Source organism: Agelaius phoeniceus, chromosome 7, assembly GCF_051311805.1.
Source record: "Agelaius phoeniceus isolate bAgePho1 chromosome 7, bAgePho1.hap1, whole genome shotgun sequence".
NCBI classification, from domain to species: Eukaryota; Metazoa; Chordata; class Aves; order Passeriformes; family Icteridae; genus Agelaius; species Agelaius phoeniceus.
Genome location: NC_135271.1, coordinates 39,385,760 through 39,401,969, shown reverse-complemented (window position 1 = coordinate 39,401,969; position 16,210 = coordinate 39,385,760). Strand labels below are relative to the sequence as shown.

Here is a 16,210-nt window from a genome sequence, read left to right as displayed (position 1 = left end):
TCTCCATTACAAGTAAAGTTGCACTGATCTTGGATAAATATGAGGGACCTGTTAACAGCAGGGAAAATTCAATGAGCCTGAAATAAAAGTGTGGTCAGGCTGTGTTGACAGACTGTCACAGGAGTGCCTGCCAGCCTGTGCAGGTGGAGCAGGATATAAAGCACCAGACAGCTAGTTGGAAATCCCAGCGATGGAATTTGGGAGGGCATCTGTCACACCTGTCTCTGAAAGGGTGATCACCTTGTCAGAAAGTAATAATTTGATACAGGAAGCTGCGTTTAGGAGACTTGAAATTTTTTGTTGTTGATCCCTTGTAAAGAAGCTACTATAGAACAGGAGCAAAAGCTATGGAGAGGTAATATTTTTTTAATTAAACTGGCTGATAGCATTACAGAAAGCAGAGAAGATTTTGGATTATGGGCTGTGGCTGTTTCCACTCCCTCCCCTGCATCTCAGCCAGCATAATAAAAGGTGTTGCCTCTCCCAGAAAATTTCTTTTGTACCCTGGCTTATTGTGTGCATAGTGTGTTAGACGCTGCTGCTGCTGCCTTTGTAAGAGCCTTGTTAACAGCGTGACTGTGTTTGCATCCCTCCAGGCCGGATCCGCACCAGGAGGCAGAGCTCTGGCAGTGCCACCAGTGTCACCTCCACGCCTGCCGACACCCGAGGTCGCAGCCGCGCTAAAGTGGTGTCCCAGTCCCAGCGTAAGGATCCTTTATTCTTGGGGGAGCAGAACAAAGAGTTACTCATGTGTTTCTCTTGAATTGCAGTAGCACCATCAGAGAATTGGGCTCACTTTGGACAAATCGAATCCCACCTAGCCAGTGTGCGCTCCTGCTGCCAAACAGGGCCCCAAATCCCAATGCTTAGTTGTGGCCTTTTTTACCAGTTGTGCGGCAGAATTTCGTCACTGTGATGTGTAGCTCTAAATAACTGGCACTGTGTCTGCTGAGACACCCCCTGTGCCTGTAGCTGACTGCTTGCCCTGCCAAGCCTCTCCTGCTTATGTGACTATTTCTGTATGTGTGAACACGTGAGCTGTCTAAAATTAATGGGGTTTGGCATCAGTTGAAAATAGGACATTACCTATTTTGTGTAGATATGAGAAAAAGGGTTCTGCTTTGATTCACATGACGCATCTGCGCTCTCTGGCTTCCTGGCAAGGCATGGTTTTCTCCTAGGAGCCACACATACGGTGCTGCTGCATATTTGTCATGTGTATCTGAGGAGAATTTTGTCACTCAGACTCTAAAAAGGAACTGGGGGGAACGAGAAACTCCCTGTTATGAGGACCTTCAGCCTTGTGAATAGGAGATTGGGATTGTGAAGGACCTGTCTGTTCTGAGGACTTGTCTTGCTTTGTACCCCTATTTGAAAGCCCTTCTCTGTTCATTCTTTCATTGCTTTGCTCTGTCATGCTGAAGGGTTGAAAAAGCTGTTTATAGCCTTGTGTTAGACTGGGAGATCTGCAGAAAGGCATAGTATATTGAGCATGGGGCCAAATGGAAATCTTTACATTGAGGTCATAAGGATATATTTGGGCTTTGGGATGCTAATGTAAATTGATATTTTCAGTATTGTACTTAGAACTTATCCAAAGCCAGAAGTCACCTTTTTTCTTAGTTTGGTGAAAAATGGTCAGACCAAATGAGACAAATCTCAGAAGTATTTAAATAATAGTTATTCTTTAAAGGTTTCAAAGATTATGGACCTAATATTTCTATAGAATGCCTTATGAAGATTTCAGGTGGTCATATCTGGACCTGCTGTCTTGGTCTAGTTTGCTGAGTTTCTCAACTAGATGTGATCTTTATCCTTAAACAAATGTTGCATGGAATAATTTACAAATTCAAATATGTTGAGTTGGTCACAGGACCAGATTCTCCATGCCCACACAGTGCATAACCACGTTGTAATTTTGCAGACTGGGTTGGGGTGCAGTTTAGAGCAGAACTTGGGTCTTGGTTGACATTTTGCTGAGAAGTTGGTCAACCTTGGGAAGTTTAGTTGCATCTGCACATTAACTCACTGCATTCTGCAGAGGCTTTAGGAGTCACATGTTTGTAAATAAATCTGTGTGTATTGTGTATAGCACAAACCGCATGCTGAACGCTGTATTGTCTTGCTGTCTTTTAATCCACTTTTTGCCTGTCCCTTGGTCTGCCCTCATAATCAAGGATCCAGATCAGCTAATCCTGCTGGTGGTAAGAAACATTTTCCCTTTCTTGCTTTTTCACGTTATTTCCTTCACATTTTTTAACTGCTAAGCTTTTAGCTTTCCTCATTCTCTCCTAACTGTAAGACTTAAATGCATTTTGTTGAAGTCATAAATCAAAATGTGTATGGCAGGGGACTTTGCTTTCTCCCACTGATCAAACATGGTAAGCGTATGTTCTGATGTCAAAGCTGGCTCACTGCTGCAGCTCAAACTCCAGGAGCTGAATTCTTCTCTCAGTTACTTCAATTCCTCCCTGCTCACACCAGTGACTCATAGGTCATGGTGCTGTGTGGAAGACTGGCACCTGTCACTTTGGGGTGGGGAGAATGGAGCTGGCATCTCATACAGTATTGGAGTATATTTGATTGGTTCAGAATGGCTCTGGCCAAGAAATTGGAGGGGGCAAGTAACTTTATACATGTGCTATGGTATTGTTCGTGATGCTAATAGAATTCCCTATCTTCTTACATTAAGACAGAAGAACAATCTTCAACTTTCATTGTACTCTAGTTGTAATAGTATTTGGAAATGAAATTTTTCTGAGATGTGAGATGCATTTCAGCAAGAAATCAGTGTGAATATTGGTTCAAAATGTGAGCTTGCCTGAGTATGCTCTTGCAACCCTTTCAAATATACTTTTCCAGGCTGTTTCAGCAAATAAATTTAATGTCAGAAATAGCAATGGCAACCACAGATTTTCAGGGGCTCACATATTCATTTCGTAGAAGAAATGTAAAGTTGCCATGTACTATTCAAATAGACAAGGAAAAATAAAACAGGCCAACTAATCAACTTGCTAAAAATTTTCATCATCTGAAAAATAAATGATTTATGTTTAACCAGCCAGACCTAAGTAAGCCAGCATCTCTGCGAGTGTGAGGCTCATGGGATTTACCCATTATTGTGCTGATCTGTTCAGATGTGGTGGGTTTTTTATTTTCCTTCACTGAATTATTGCAGGAAAGCAATGCCACCACTGCAGTGTAGCACGAAGGTGCCTGAGCTGATTTGCAGCAGGTGACCTGTGCCAGAAGCCAGGGCACTGCAGCACAGCTCTGCACACAGCCTGGTTGGTGTTGCTTTATGAGGAGGTGAGGCAGCCTCGAAATCCCTTGCTGCTGCAGCAAGGCTGCCCCAGCACCTCCACAAGCTCTCCAAAAGCCAACTAGGGTGTTCATACACTGCAGTGTCTGCTTTGGGCTTGATCTACATGGGTAGCAGAGGGTTCCTGATGTCAGTGTTCATTGTCCATGGGCTTTTCTCAGTCTTCTTGAAAGCTTATAGGGAGCACTCCCATTAGTTTTCTGAGGGATTTGGATTAGATTCTTACATAGAGTTGACTGTGTTCCAGTTTTGCTGTCAGTGTGTTTAAAATCTTGGGGGATTTTAATTGTTTGTTCCTCGTTTCTGGTTCTCTCCTAGCTGGTAGCCGCTCTAGTTCTCCGGGTAAGCTCTTAGGAAGCTCCTATGGTGGCCTGAGCAGTGGAACATCCCGAGTCCAGGCAGTGCCATCCTCCTCAGAGAAGCGCAGCAAGATTCCTCGGAGCCAGGGCTGCAGCCGGGAGACGAGTCCCAACAGAATAGGCCTAGGTAAGAGCAGTCACTGCAGGGACCTGCTGGCCCATGTGCCTGAAGGAGGGCCTTGCCTCTTGGCTGGGGAACTGTTCATCTTGCTGTTATTCTTCTGAGTTTTTCAGCTGACAAGTTAATGTGATTGTGGTTTGTAGGAGAGCAATTTCAATTTTCCAGGTTGAGCTTATGGTTTCAAAGTAAGCTTAAAGATGTCACGATGTGTTTTCTGTTTGAAAGTCAACATGAGCAATATTATTAGATCAGGAAGCAAGAACAATTGTGAATAACCATCAGAACAATGAGACCTCATTTAAACTTATTCCTAAAATGAGTTGAGCAATCTTTACAGTCACATGGAATCAAGGGCAAAAAGTACCTTCTTGGATTATTTTAGAAATTCTGCATTTTAAATGGTTTGCTTCTCTCATCCTTAATATCCTGGCCACGTCCTTAGAACGCATTTTAGACTTAGGTAGTAATTGTTCTGCTTTTGATACTCTCCTCTCAGTGACTGTAATCTGTTATGTAAACATTCTGTAATAGTTTCTTTTTTCAAATTTATCAGCAGACTTTTTTTTAACATCAGGTGAGTAAATATATATATAAAACTTTATGTAGCTGAGTTGAAGTGAAAAGGTATTCAGTGTGCTGTCTGAACATTTTCATTTTTAATATAAATTATTTTATAAGTTTGAAGCTAATGTAGAAGAACATTTTAAATGATACTGATTCTAAATTATTTTTATCTCCAGAAACTTTACCAGTAGATTAAATTTATTGAAATTGTAGCCTTACTGTTGGCAGTTAAATTTGTAACTATTGCCTTAGCAATAGTTTTATATTTTACATTTGAGCTGCATCTTTATTTAGTGGAGGTTGTTAATAAAGAACTATTTCATTCATTCTTTCCAGTATACTGAAATGAGTTTAAAGCACCTGAGTGTATATGCCATTATGATTCATAAAAAATACTGCATATTCATTGTGACTGCTTTTCCAAATTCAGTGTTCTTCTCCTGTCTGCTCTATTTTATGGGCTCTGTATGAATACATTATGCTTTTCTGTTCGTTGCTTTGAAAATGTAAAGTGCCTCCCAAACACAGAGGTAATTGTTCTGCTGTCACTGTGTAGAAGAGCATTGTTTTTTAGGAGGAAGCAAAGAATGGTGGATGGTACCATCACACATGCTTAAGCTGATCATCATATTATGTGGTCTGATTTGAAACATTCTTGAGCACCTGAAGGGAAATTGCCTTGTGTAGAATCCTCACTCTTGGGTTGCCTGCTTTCAGGTATATTACAGGAGCCTTGAATTCTTTTCAAAGAGTAGTTTGTATCATTTCTCTGACGTGCTCCCTGAGAACATAAGCAGTGCTTGTTCTTTGAGAGTGGGAGAGAGATCTGACATGTATCAGTGTGTGGCTTTCACCTGTTCCTCCCAGGTTGATGGACACAGCCTGGGTTGAGCTGTTATGGGAACAGGAGTGTCGGACACTTTACTGTTCAGATGCAGAAATTCTTTCTATTTATTGGATTTTGAAAGTTGTAATACTGACCTAGATGGAGATAGCTTTTGAGCTGTCAGCTATATACCATTATTCCATTGTACTTATTACTTTATGACATAGTAGCTAACAGTATTTTATGCTTTTTTATTGTGTTGCTTCAGTCCCTATATTTCCTTGATATTTTATTTTGTTTGTTCGTTTCATTAAATAAACTCCCACTCACCTTGATTCCAAATGGAGAAACCATCCCTGGGGTTTTTCAGGCTCTCCTGGGGCAGTAGCAATAATAGAGCCCTCTGTTAGCATCAGTACCTTGCTGCTAGCTTTGATTTCCATGATGACTACAGGTATCCATGAAGTAGATTCCTTCTGTGTGCTGGGAAGCCTGAAGAAGATTTTGTTTCCCCAGAGGCAGTGCAACAAGGAACATTCAGTGTTCTGAGGTCCTGTGTGGTCACCTGTATGTCTGTGCTTGTGACACTTCAGTTTTAAGCCTGCCTCTGCTGTCTGCTCAGTGAGTTTTACTAGGGGAAGGAGGAGTGCAGTCCATTTAATCTTGAGCATTTCTTTGGGCTCCTTGAAGGAGATCATGTGCTCAAACAGGCGATGTCCATTTCCCATGGATTGAAAATTATCAGCCTGAAGTTAATTAATTCTGTTGGATGCTCTGCAGATTGTGTGGCACAGCTGGATCTGAAAGAAGTGAGAGGTCCAAGACAGCCATTCTCCAAAAAGTGGAGCAAGCACAGCTGCCTATCAGCTTCATGCAGCAGCACTCTTTCTGTTGGTGTTATGCTGTGTACATTCATTGGAAATCTGCAGGCAGTTCTTGACTTGCCTTGCCTGGGTGTTCCCCACTGCAGAGCTTTCCTTTGGCTGTTTGGCAGAATTTCAGGCTCTTTAAAATGCTGGTATTGATGTAAGAAAGCGTCTGCTGATTTTTAGTCTTCACTTAAGAATCATTAAAATTCACACCCTAATGAAATACCAGTTTCTTCTGGTAGATTGGTAAACAGGGGCACTTTCATGTTCTGCTGGGGATATTTGCATCTCTCGGGTTCCACTGGCATAAGACTGCTTGATAATGTGTTTTAATAATGGTGTGAGCCATGTCGGAGTGCTCTGACTTTCCAGATGAAATTGGTAAAACTTGGATGTACAGTACACATTACAAAGTTGGAATATTATTGGAAACAACCCGTCCTTGTCCTGTCCTAGACTTTCTCACAGCAGAGCTGGCTGTGGACACACTGTCTGCTTTCATGCTGCCTACTCCTCTTAATCCGTTTTGCTACTCATTCACTTGATTTCTGTCCAGCTTTTGGGGGTTGAGAACTCTCCAATTGAGACTTGGTCTGTCTTCTTTGCTTTTGCTCCCTGCACTGCAGAGACAGGCTGTCACAGTGTGAGAGACTTTGCTAAATGACAACACTGCTGGCCTTTACTGCTGGCAGTGTCTAAAGGAAATAGTCTAAGTAGCTGATACAAAATCTTCTCTACACAACATGGTGGTGAAAATGTGAGGCAGGTGCCTGGGAGTCCACAGCAGACTCATCCTTCAGTTCTTTTCAATCCATTTTTTTTCCTTAATTTTATTTTGTATCCAGCAACATGCAATCCTTTTATTTGACCATTAATCCTGAAGTACCCAGTGTTTGGCTTTGGGTGTTCTGTTTGTGCAGTCAGTATTATGCTTCATCTGTAGCATTGTCCTACTAGTGTAGGACAATGCAATTAAAGTGCATTTTCCTCATATTCATGCTGCTGCTGTTAGCTGGTATGGAAGGAGAATCTATTGTGTGCATCCTCTAATTTTTGTAATCATTCACATCTCTCCCTCTCTAAAGAGCCTTTACTGTTTTTAGTACAGTTGTATTATAGAAAAGATGGGCAGATCTTCTCTGTTTATGAGAAATGACTGCTTGTGCAAACCTGATGTGAAGGCTGCCATTATTTACATCTAAGCATGAGACCCAAGAATGAGAAGTTTGCTTCTAGAGAGTCTGCAATTTCAAACCAAGTATTTGTGTGGAGAACTTTAGCGTTACTTTTACCTGTAGTTCACTTGTCAGCTTTTTCCTCTGTACATCTGAGATGGGATTATTGTACTCATGAACCCTAATTTCATCCAGCTCTTATAATTTAGTCTGTCATATTTATTGTATGATCATTTAACTCACTATCATTAGACATTGTGGTGATCTAATCAGCTTGGTTGATAGCTCATCTCACATTCTCTGACATCAGAGGTCAACCATCAGAACCATTAATTCATCGCAGAGATATGAACTTGGTTTTGCAAAACTTGAAGGGATTTGACAAAGCAAGAATCTGGCAGAAGACCCTATTTGAATTTTAAAACCCAAATATGAAGGTTTCTATTTTGTTCTGTACTGTTTTGCTTGAAGGATGCTTGAAGGATGTGAGAGCACTGAAGCACTGTAGAGGAACTTCAGCTTGAGTCTAGCATTTAAGTTCTGTATACAAACCAATAGAGATTTTTAAGAATATATATATATATTCTGAAGCATGCAAAATGACATTATTTTTATAAAATTAGGGTACAGTTAAAGTATTAGCATGTTCATGCATATGTACCTCTGCTGTGTTGTCACCAAAGCTGGTAGATTAGGTTTTACTCTGTGCCTGAGAAAATTCCTCAACAGCGATTCCTGAACGCTTGAAATATGCTACTGCCTTTTTAAAAGAGCAAGGGAAATCCCTCTTGTAATTAAATTTTCCTGACAATTAACTGCTGGTTTTTGCTCTAAGAAAATATTGTATTCTTCATCAGGCATAAAGCTTACTAAATAACTTTCTGCAAACATTTTTAAAACATTCAGGGTCTCAAACATCTGCAAGCATGTAGGGTTTTGTACAAGTAAAGAGTATAGTTTAAAGCCCCCCTGAAGTGTGCATAAGTCTCAAACTGTGTGCATATAAAACCATAAAGATAAACTTCTAGAAATGTCTGAGGAGCAGAAGTTAGCTTCTGTTAAATATCTGAAGCTACTGCTCTCTTCAAATTCAAAACACTTTTTAACCTGTCTTTCAGGTATTCAGGTTCTAAATATTTTTTCCCCATTATCTTTCATTGGAGAAACATATCTCTGCAAGTCTGTGCAGTACACCTTTTTTTTCCTTAGGATATTTGTTCAAAAACTCTCCCTGTGAAAGGCAAATCTATGTAAAAACATCATATTGGTATTACTTAAAGAAATTTTTGTCTGCTCATTTGTTCCAGAAGGGTGTTTATTTTAAAATGAAGGAAGAAATATTCCAGAAGGGTTTCTTTCAGCCTCATCTGTTTTGCAACAGTAGAGCTTCCCTAAATGATTGAAGATTCCTGCTCTACTTGAATGACAAAACTTGGATTGCTTAATTAAAAAGCAGACTGTCAGCCAGACATTAACGCTGCTGAAATTTCACATCACAAACACAGCTCAGCATGTAAGGTAGTTGGTTTGTAAAGAGCCTGAGCAGGCTGCTACAAATTGTAATTACTAATGTAATAATTACCATAACTAACAGAACTGTGACTTGACTTTGAGCTTTCTGTCCTCATTAAACTTGTTCACCTTCTCTGAAACTCTCCATGCTGCATGCTAGCACGGAGCAGTCGCATCCCCCGACCCAGCATGAGTCAGGGGTGCAGTCGTGATACCAGCCGTGAGAGCAGTCGAGATACAAGCCCTGCTCGGGGCTTCCCTCCACTTGGTGAGTACATGTAGGCATTGGAGCTTTAAGGGTCAATATTTTTTTGCCTTTTTCCCTTGTTGTGATTACCCTTTCAAGACACTGCTAGGTGGAATGAGCTCTTTTCTGTCCTCTGGATTCCTGACACTCCCCGTTTCCAACCCCGTTTTTTTTTCCCCTTCTGTTTCCTTCTGCATGCTTCAATTCTGGTTCTCAGCACTTCACTGTTAGCAGGGAAATAGCTTAGTTTGAACTTTTGCAATTTTTAGTTTGATTGAATCAGCTTCTATTGGGCTGCTGTGCTTCGCTTAATAACACTGATGGAAATCTATGGGAGGGCAAGCCTGGATTTTCTAGGTCACAGTGAAGTAGTTTTTGTAGCATTGTAGCCTGTTGTTGAGTGACTCAATTATTCATGATTGGATTTTCTTACAGCTAGGTACAGTTACAGTATATAATTTCTATCCTGAATCCTCCAGTGGAGATAGAAGCTCTCTTTTGGTAGAGGTTTTACAGGATAGTCAATCATAATTAAGTTGCACATGCTGTAGGAAACTTTGTCAGGCAGTGTAAAACCAAGGAAAGACTGAGATTTTAAAGGAGCATCATTAAACTGCAGTTAAAGTGTACAGTACAAATAGAAAATCTCATTACACTTACCTTATGCAGAAGTTTTTCTGCACAATGCTGAATACAGCAAGATAGTTAATGTTTCTGATCAAATGCCATATCATATGTTCAACCAAATACATTACTTCTTGTATCAAAACTTGTCATCTCAGACATGAAATACAGTAATCTCCAGACCCTCTTCATTTATGTAGTAATTTATTGAAGAATGGTGTTACAGTATCTATTTTGCACATTGTGACAAAATATAGTTGTATGATGTAATGTGTAAATGGAACAGAGCATAAGTTTTAATATTGGAGAAGCTTCTGGGTTCAATGACTTCATTATATTGAGCTATAAAATAATCTGTTTTACATTATTATCTCAACTTCTGCTGAAAAATGGAAGGAGTTCAACTTTGCACTCATAACTTGGTTCATAGCTCTTTAAGATAAATAGATGAACATTTTATTGATTAAATGAAGCTGATTTCATTCCAGATCTAGAAAAAGACAGTTGATCCATATCTGTAGCTTATTTTTATAGTTAACCTGCCTAGCTTTAATTTTGAATGAAGCTTTTTTCCTCCAGCCAAAATGTATAAGTAAGCTGGGTTTCAGTATTAATTTGTCAGTGTTCTATGTCACTGTGCTGTGTTTTGTTTATTTTATTGAAAATACAGTCATTGAAATACTGCCTTGAGCCCTTGTTCTGAAAAGTAAATGCAGTGTATCAGAACCATAGTTGCTGTGAGCTTTGGACTTCCACCAGTGTTGAGTCTGACTCTTACACTGACTATAAGTGTACAGTCAGTTACAGATGTGTGTTATACTGTTTTATTGTGAGGAAATTGTGAGGAAAGCATAATCTCATTTTAGTTCATGATTTTTAATTACCTGAAGAGTAATGATTTTCAAGAAATACATTGTTATTAGGTCATAAAGGTTACATGGGGAGGAAATATCAATGTAACAACAATAACACAATGTAGTTGTTACCTTATTACCTTTTCTTGTGTTTTCATTGACAAGCTTTAAGATCGAATATGTTCATGAATTTGTTAATTATGTGGTGTGTAATTCATCTCAAAGAAATTTATATATGTCAGTTCAAGCCAAAACAATGTGGTTCTCTTACAGTATTTTTAGAACCCAGTTAATCTTGCAATAATGCAAAGGTAATATAATCCTGCTGTTCATACTCTGGTTTTCTGCCATTCTTTTTTTTTTTTTTGCTTATAAAGATTAATTTGTATATTTGTGAATTATATTTAGAATAACTAAATGGAAATGACAAGACTGTTGTATTTAATGGCATTATGGTCAATGTCAGCACTGACATCCTGTTGTTTTGGGGCTGCAGTACAGGCATACACATGTCTGTGTATCATGAATCCTGCTTCCTAAGTTAGTAAAACAGTCAGCCTCCTTGCAGAGATGTAGGTTTTTAACATTTTTTTGTTATTCTTGTTTCTCCCTGGGCCTTGATCTTACAGTGGTCTCCACAGGGGCACAGTGGCTGGTTTGGGGGAAAGCAATTGTGACCTTTGAACCTTAATTGTGAGGTTCAGTCCATAATCCTGCACTGATCATGCAAAACTTTGATGAGTTTACTTACCACATCAGTGAGATAATTCTCTTCAATAAATGCATGTGTTCTCCATGGCTAAAGGCCACATTACATATAGCTTTTAATGAAGCTCTCAAAGTCAGAAAAACCCAACATTTTTTTCTTCTCACGTTGCTGATTCCTATTTCATTATATTAGTATTTGTGTTTATGAATGCTTTGCCTTAAACGGACGACTTAGAACTTTATGCTGCACACTTATGTGCATAATTGACAAAGCCTATTTGTATTGTAAGGTGATTCTGCTTTATTTTTTCAGTTTCTTGACAGTACTAGTTATGATGTTAAAGCAGCAAGGCCTTCAGTGAGTCTGTGGTGATGAATTGCTTAAATGAACAGTCGGTTTCTTGGGTCAGTTGCTTTGAGCTGGTGAGCATGTCCTTTGCTAGACATAGGGAAAACTTCTTTTGAAAGACTAAATTTGTGTAATTTGGGAATGACTGGGCCCGTTCTTCATTTGCTTTCATAAAGAACTCACTTGTATGCTGAAGCCAAGAACTGAAAACCTCTCCAAAGGCATTTTTTGATTGATGTGCTGCTAACAACTGGGAATTGAAGTGGGAGCTATATTTGGCTTAGGCTCCTCTGCTACTGTGTGCACTCCATTGCTTTTAACAATTTGTATACATGTGTCATTCTAGATGGGTGTGTGATGTGCATATTCTCCTTAGCTCTGCATGTACATACTAAAGTTCAAGAAACATGTATGCAAAATTTGTTAAAAGCAAGGGACCTTTGGAAGTAGCAACACTTGAATATGTGTGTACATGTGTTTACCTGGAAAAGAAACCAACCCGAGGACCTGTGCAATGGTTGGTGACCTCCCTGTATGACTCTTCCTACTTATGTGGTTACGCATTCTCTTTGTTAACGTTGATTTTATTATGCATAGGCTAGAACGTTGTGGAAAAATACCTGCAAGCACAATTCGTAACCATTCCTCATGGCTTCACTTTGGGGTTTAGATCAGACACATCTAAACCCTTCTCTGTAGTTACGTGCTCCACGTTCTCATGACGGCCGCCTGCCAGACCTGCAGGTCTGGAACGTGACTGATGTGCATCGGGGTGTTTTTGCTGAGCTGCACCCAGTTTGGGACTGTTCCAGATGAGTTCTGTCATGCATCGTGTTAATGGCCATGGGGAAGGGGGGAGCTGCAGGCGGCGGCGGGGCTCGCACTGTCGCTGTTCCGCATCCACGCGCGGCGCCATTCCCTGTCACTATGAAACACCTCTGCCGGTGGCGCTCACACGCATCCCCTTTGGATTGTGGCATTTTCTGTCTCGGGTTCAATGTGTGTTAATCCTGTGGGTGTTGCCATTCCTTCTACTTGCAGCTTCTCGACGTCATTCCAGGTCCACTAGTGCTCTCTCCACTGCTGATTCTGTTGGGCAGTCAGGTGAACAAGCGCTAACTGCATGAATCCGCTTCTTAATCGTAGTCTTGTTTTACACCATCTTAACATTTGCCATCGTGTGCATCAGCCAGCACTTGGCATGTGCTTCTCACCGCTGCCGGGCTTTCTGTTCTGCTTTTGTTCAACGTGGCTTTTTGTTTTGAGTTTCATTTATTGGATGTTTTTAATTTTGTGCATTTTAGGAACATTGTGAACAGTGTTTAAACAAAGGGTGATCCAGGGCTTTCTCAATTCTCCTGTAAATTGGATCAGTTGTGCAGCATGGGCTAAATCCTGACTGATGCAGAGTACTTGCAGATTCTTTTTCCTCTTTAACAGTGTAGCACTTTCCAGTGCCTAGGACAGGATCCCAATGGGTTTTATCCCATTATTACTAAATATTCTGGACTCCTGTCTCTATTAATGAAAGTTCTTTGTGGAATCCTCTCCAAAATACTCAAAAGCAGCAAAAAATAAGCACCTGATGAGCTTTCAGAATGAACTTTGGAGCATAACACATGCTGATCCATCCTTCATATACTTTTCAAGGCCTTGTCTAAAGTACATGGAAGTTTTTGAAAGAAAAAAAAAAATCTCTTAATTTCACTGGGCTTTGCATAATGTGACTGATGGTAGCATATCATGAGAAAAATCTGCAGATTCCAGTTACTTCTGTCCCACTCCTGTACTGGATTTGCAGTTATGGAGAACCCATAATTCCTTTTGAAATAAGGATATTTTACTGGGAATCTTAAAAATAATTGAATGAGTGCTAGCTTTGGGACAACAGGGATTTAATTGTGGGGACAAAGAAAATGTAGAAGATGAGGGCTTCAGTGTTTTCTTGGAGGCTAAAATCTTATAAGGAATTTGTTATACTGAAAGTTATTTAATTAACACCCTTCAGATAGGGAGTGAAAAATACTGTGTTTCTCATGAGTCTAGTTAAATGGCTGTCGCTTAATTAAAATTCTCAAAACATTTCCCTTATCATGTTACTCAACAGAAATGATGCAAGCTAATTTGACTGGCATTTTTCAGATAACAATTTGAATTTGTATTTAACCAAAATAATTAAAAATATTTGAAATAGCTCAGATGTAATACAGATTTAAGCTTTGTTTGCTTTTGACTTCCTGTGATAGTCACTTCATGTTTGGCTCCTGTGGATTGGTACAAAGCATAATCAAATTTTTTATGATTACCTGTGTGCTACAGAAGGCCAAAATATTCTAAAAAATGGCAAAATACAATGAATAATGATGGTTGCAAATTTTCACCAAGTTTGTTACAAGTATAATGAATGAATGTAGCCAGGGAGATGAGGGAATATGGCCAGAGCATCATCTGCAGATTTCTTGCCCAGTAACCTTGGGCTTGACTGTGCTGGTTATTCCTGGAGCCAGGTGTATTCCCAGCCCCACATCAGAGATACATTGAGGTCTCTCCTGTGCTCTTATTTCAGCACTCCAGGATGGCAGCAGTGTCAGGGGGAAGAAACCTGGAGTAGTTACTTGGGTGTTGTAAATTCAAAAACACTGAACAAAGTAGTACAGAAGATTCCTGATAGCCATGGAGATAGAAGCCAGCATGCCACACTGTACTTAATGTGTTAAAAAAGCTCAATTTTGTTTCTTTATGCTGGGTATTTAAACTGATCTACAATTGAATTACTTTGTCATTTTGTTCTTCATTTTAATAAAAACCCCAACCAACTATCTTCCCTTTTCTAATGTAACACTAAATTTATTCAAAAACAAATGACTGGTATTTTTCATGCTATGTAGTTTCAAAAGTTAAAGCCAAATTTTGATCTCAGTAACACTTGAGTAATGTAATTGGTTTGGATTTAAATATAAAACCAAGTCCAGAACTTAACAGTTGTAGCCCTTGTACTGTACCAGATCTCATTTATACTTAGGAAAATCCTTGTCCTCTGTACAACTTTATAGTGTGTATATCTCTGTAGTGGTGTCTTTAGTTTCAGTCAGACCTACTGCATTGTCATCTCTGTGCTTCTGTTAAGTGTGCACAGACTTTTCCATTTTAGGAATAAAGCACTGTTTCATCTTCATATTTGAAATTATTCTTTGACCCAAGTGCATTAAAAAAGGGGATAGTAATAACACATACAACTTTTATTTCTTCGTGAAATGTCATGATTTGATTACTTTTTGGCAGTAGTTCTAAGAAATTTGTTTCTTTTTTTTTTCCCTTGTAACGTGTTTTGTAGAAAATGTGCTTTTGTTGTAAATCAGAAATGTCTTGTCTGGGTACGTAACTCTAAGAAACAGTAAATTTTGATAGGTATCACTTCTGTTGGAAATAAATATTAGTCTGCAGGGTTTTTTTCTTTTCATAATACTTTGAACTTTAAAAATCTTCCCTATATCCCCGCAGTAGCTTAATCTCGAATAAAGCTTTGTAATTAGGACAGTAGAACTGGCTAGCTTCAATCTCTGATATAAATTATGCATGTCAGTGTGAGCTAATCCCTAAAAGATATTTCATTGCAGCAGGTTCATAAAGGAAAAAGCAATTAAATTTTTGATATGCAGTATTTTCCCCAAAAACACATTAAGCTGCTGAATACCATGTTTGGCCTCACTTTTGAGTAAATCCACAATATGGTTCAGCAGTTTGATAAGCAGTATTTCTCCACTGTTAAATTAATTATAGATGAAGTATTAAAAGACCTGTGTGACTTGACCCCACTCTCCTGCTGCTTGATGTGGATCAGCTGAAGGTCTCTTAAATGGGCTCCTGCAGCTTGATCCGTGCACCGCTGAATTTGCTGGCAAAACTCCTGTTGGCATGTGTGGGCTCAGGGACAGAGGTGTAACATATGTTCCAGGAGGGATGGTCTGAGTCCTCCATGAGCAAACAACAGGAAGAAAAACTTGGAATGTCATAACCAATCTTTCTGCTTATGGACCAGAGCCAGGATCCCAGTGTTTGGTATCTGATTTCCCCCCCTGCTCCAGAAGGACTCGGCTGCCAGAACCTGGCCTGTGATACTTAAGTTACTGATTCTGTCATAGCTCTGCTAGTGGGCTTTTCTGAATTTGTCTTTGCTAAAAAAACTCCTAGTTTCAGTAACTTTTTTGGTAAACTGGGCAAATGATAGTAAATTAATTAATGTTAGGAGTGTAAATGGCATTTTAAACTCAATGCCATTGCTTTGGATGCCATTGAGAGCTTTGCCATCAAATTCAAAGGGAAAAAAGATTATATTGTCTGCTCAAAACCAGTTTTGATAGAGCTCTGGAATTTAAACTTCTTCTCAAGAGAACCAGAAATTGGAGTCACTTCACAAGTGAGTTGTTAACTTAATTTTTATACTGTGAAGGTGTAGGGGTATATTCTACTGGTTAATCAAGCCTTGAGACATAAAATAGACTAATCTGGTGCTGCTAGTCTCACATCCTTGCCTGAGAGAAAAGGCTGCAGGATAGATGAGTGCTCGAGTATTTTCATGTTCTGACACTGGGCATGGTTCTGTCTCTCTGAAGTTAATGAGAAGCTCTCTTGATTTTTGAGAGTGCCAGATTGGGATGGACCTGTCTGCCTCTGACATTA

The 16,210-nt window shown here is 39.5% G+C and overlaps 1 protein-coding gene across 1 annotated transcript in view; it reads left to right on the top strand.

Annotated features, from left to right (window-relative positions):
- Positions 1–16,210, top strand: part of CLASP1 (cytoplasmic linker associated protein 1) — a 170,847-nt gene that overhangs the window by 99,555 nt on the left and 55,082 nt on the right. Inside the window, exons 20-24 of the mRNA XM_077181637.1 lie at positions 597–704; positions 2,178–2,204; positions 3,641–3,808; positions 8,909–9,016; positions 12,572–12,634. Coding sequence (XP_077037752.1) covers positions 597–704; positions 2,178–2,204; positions 3,641–3,808; positions 8,909–9,016; positions 12,572–12,634 — 474 coding nt within the window. The remainder of the gene's footprint in view (positions 1–596; positions 705–2,177; positions 2,205–3,640; positions 3,809–8,908; positions 9,017–12,571; positions 12,635–16,210) is intronic.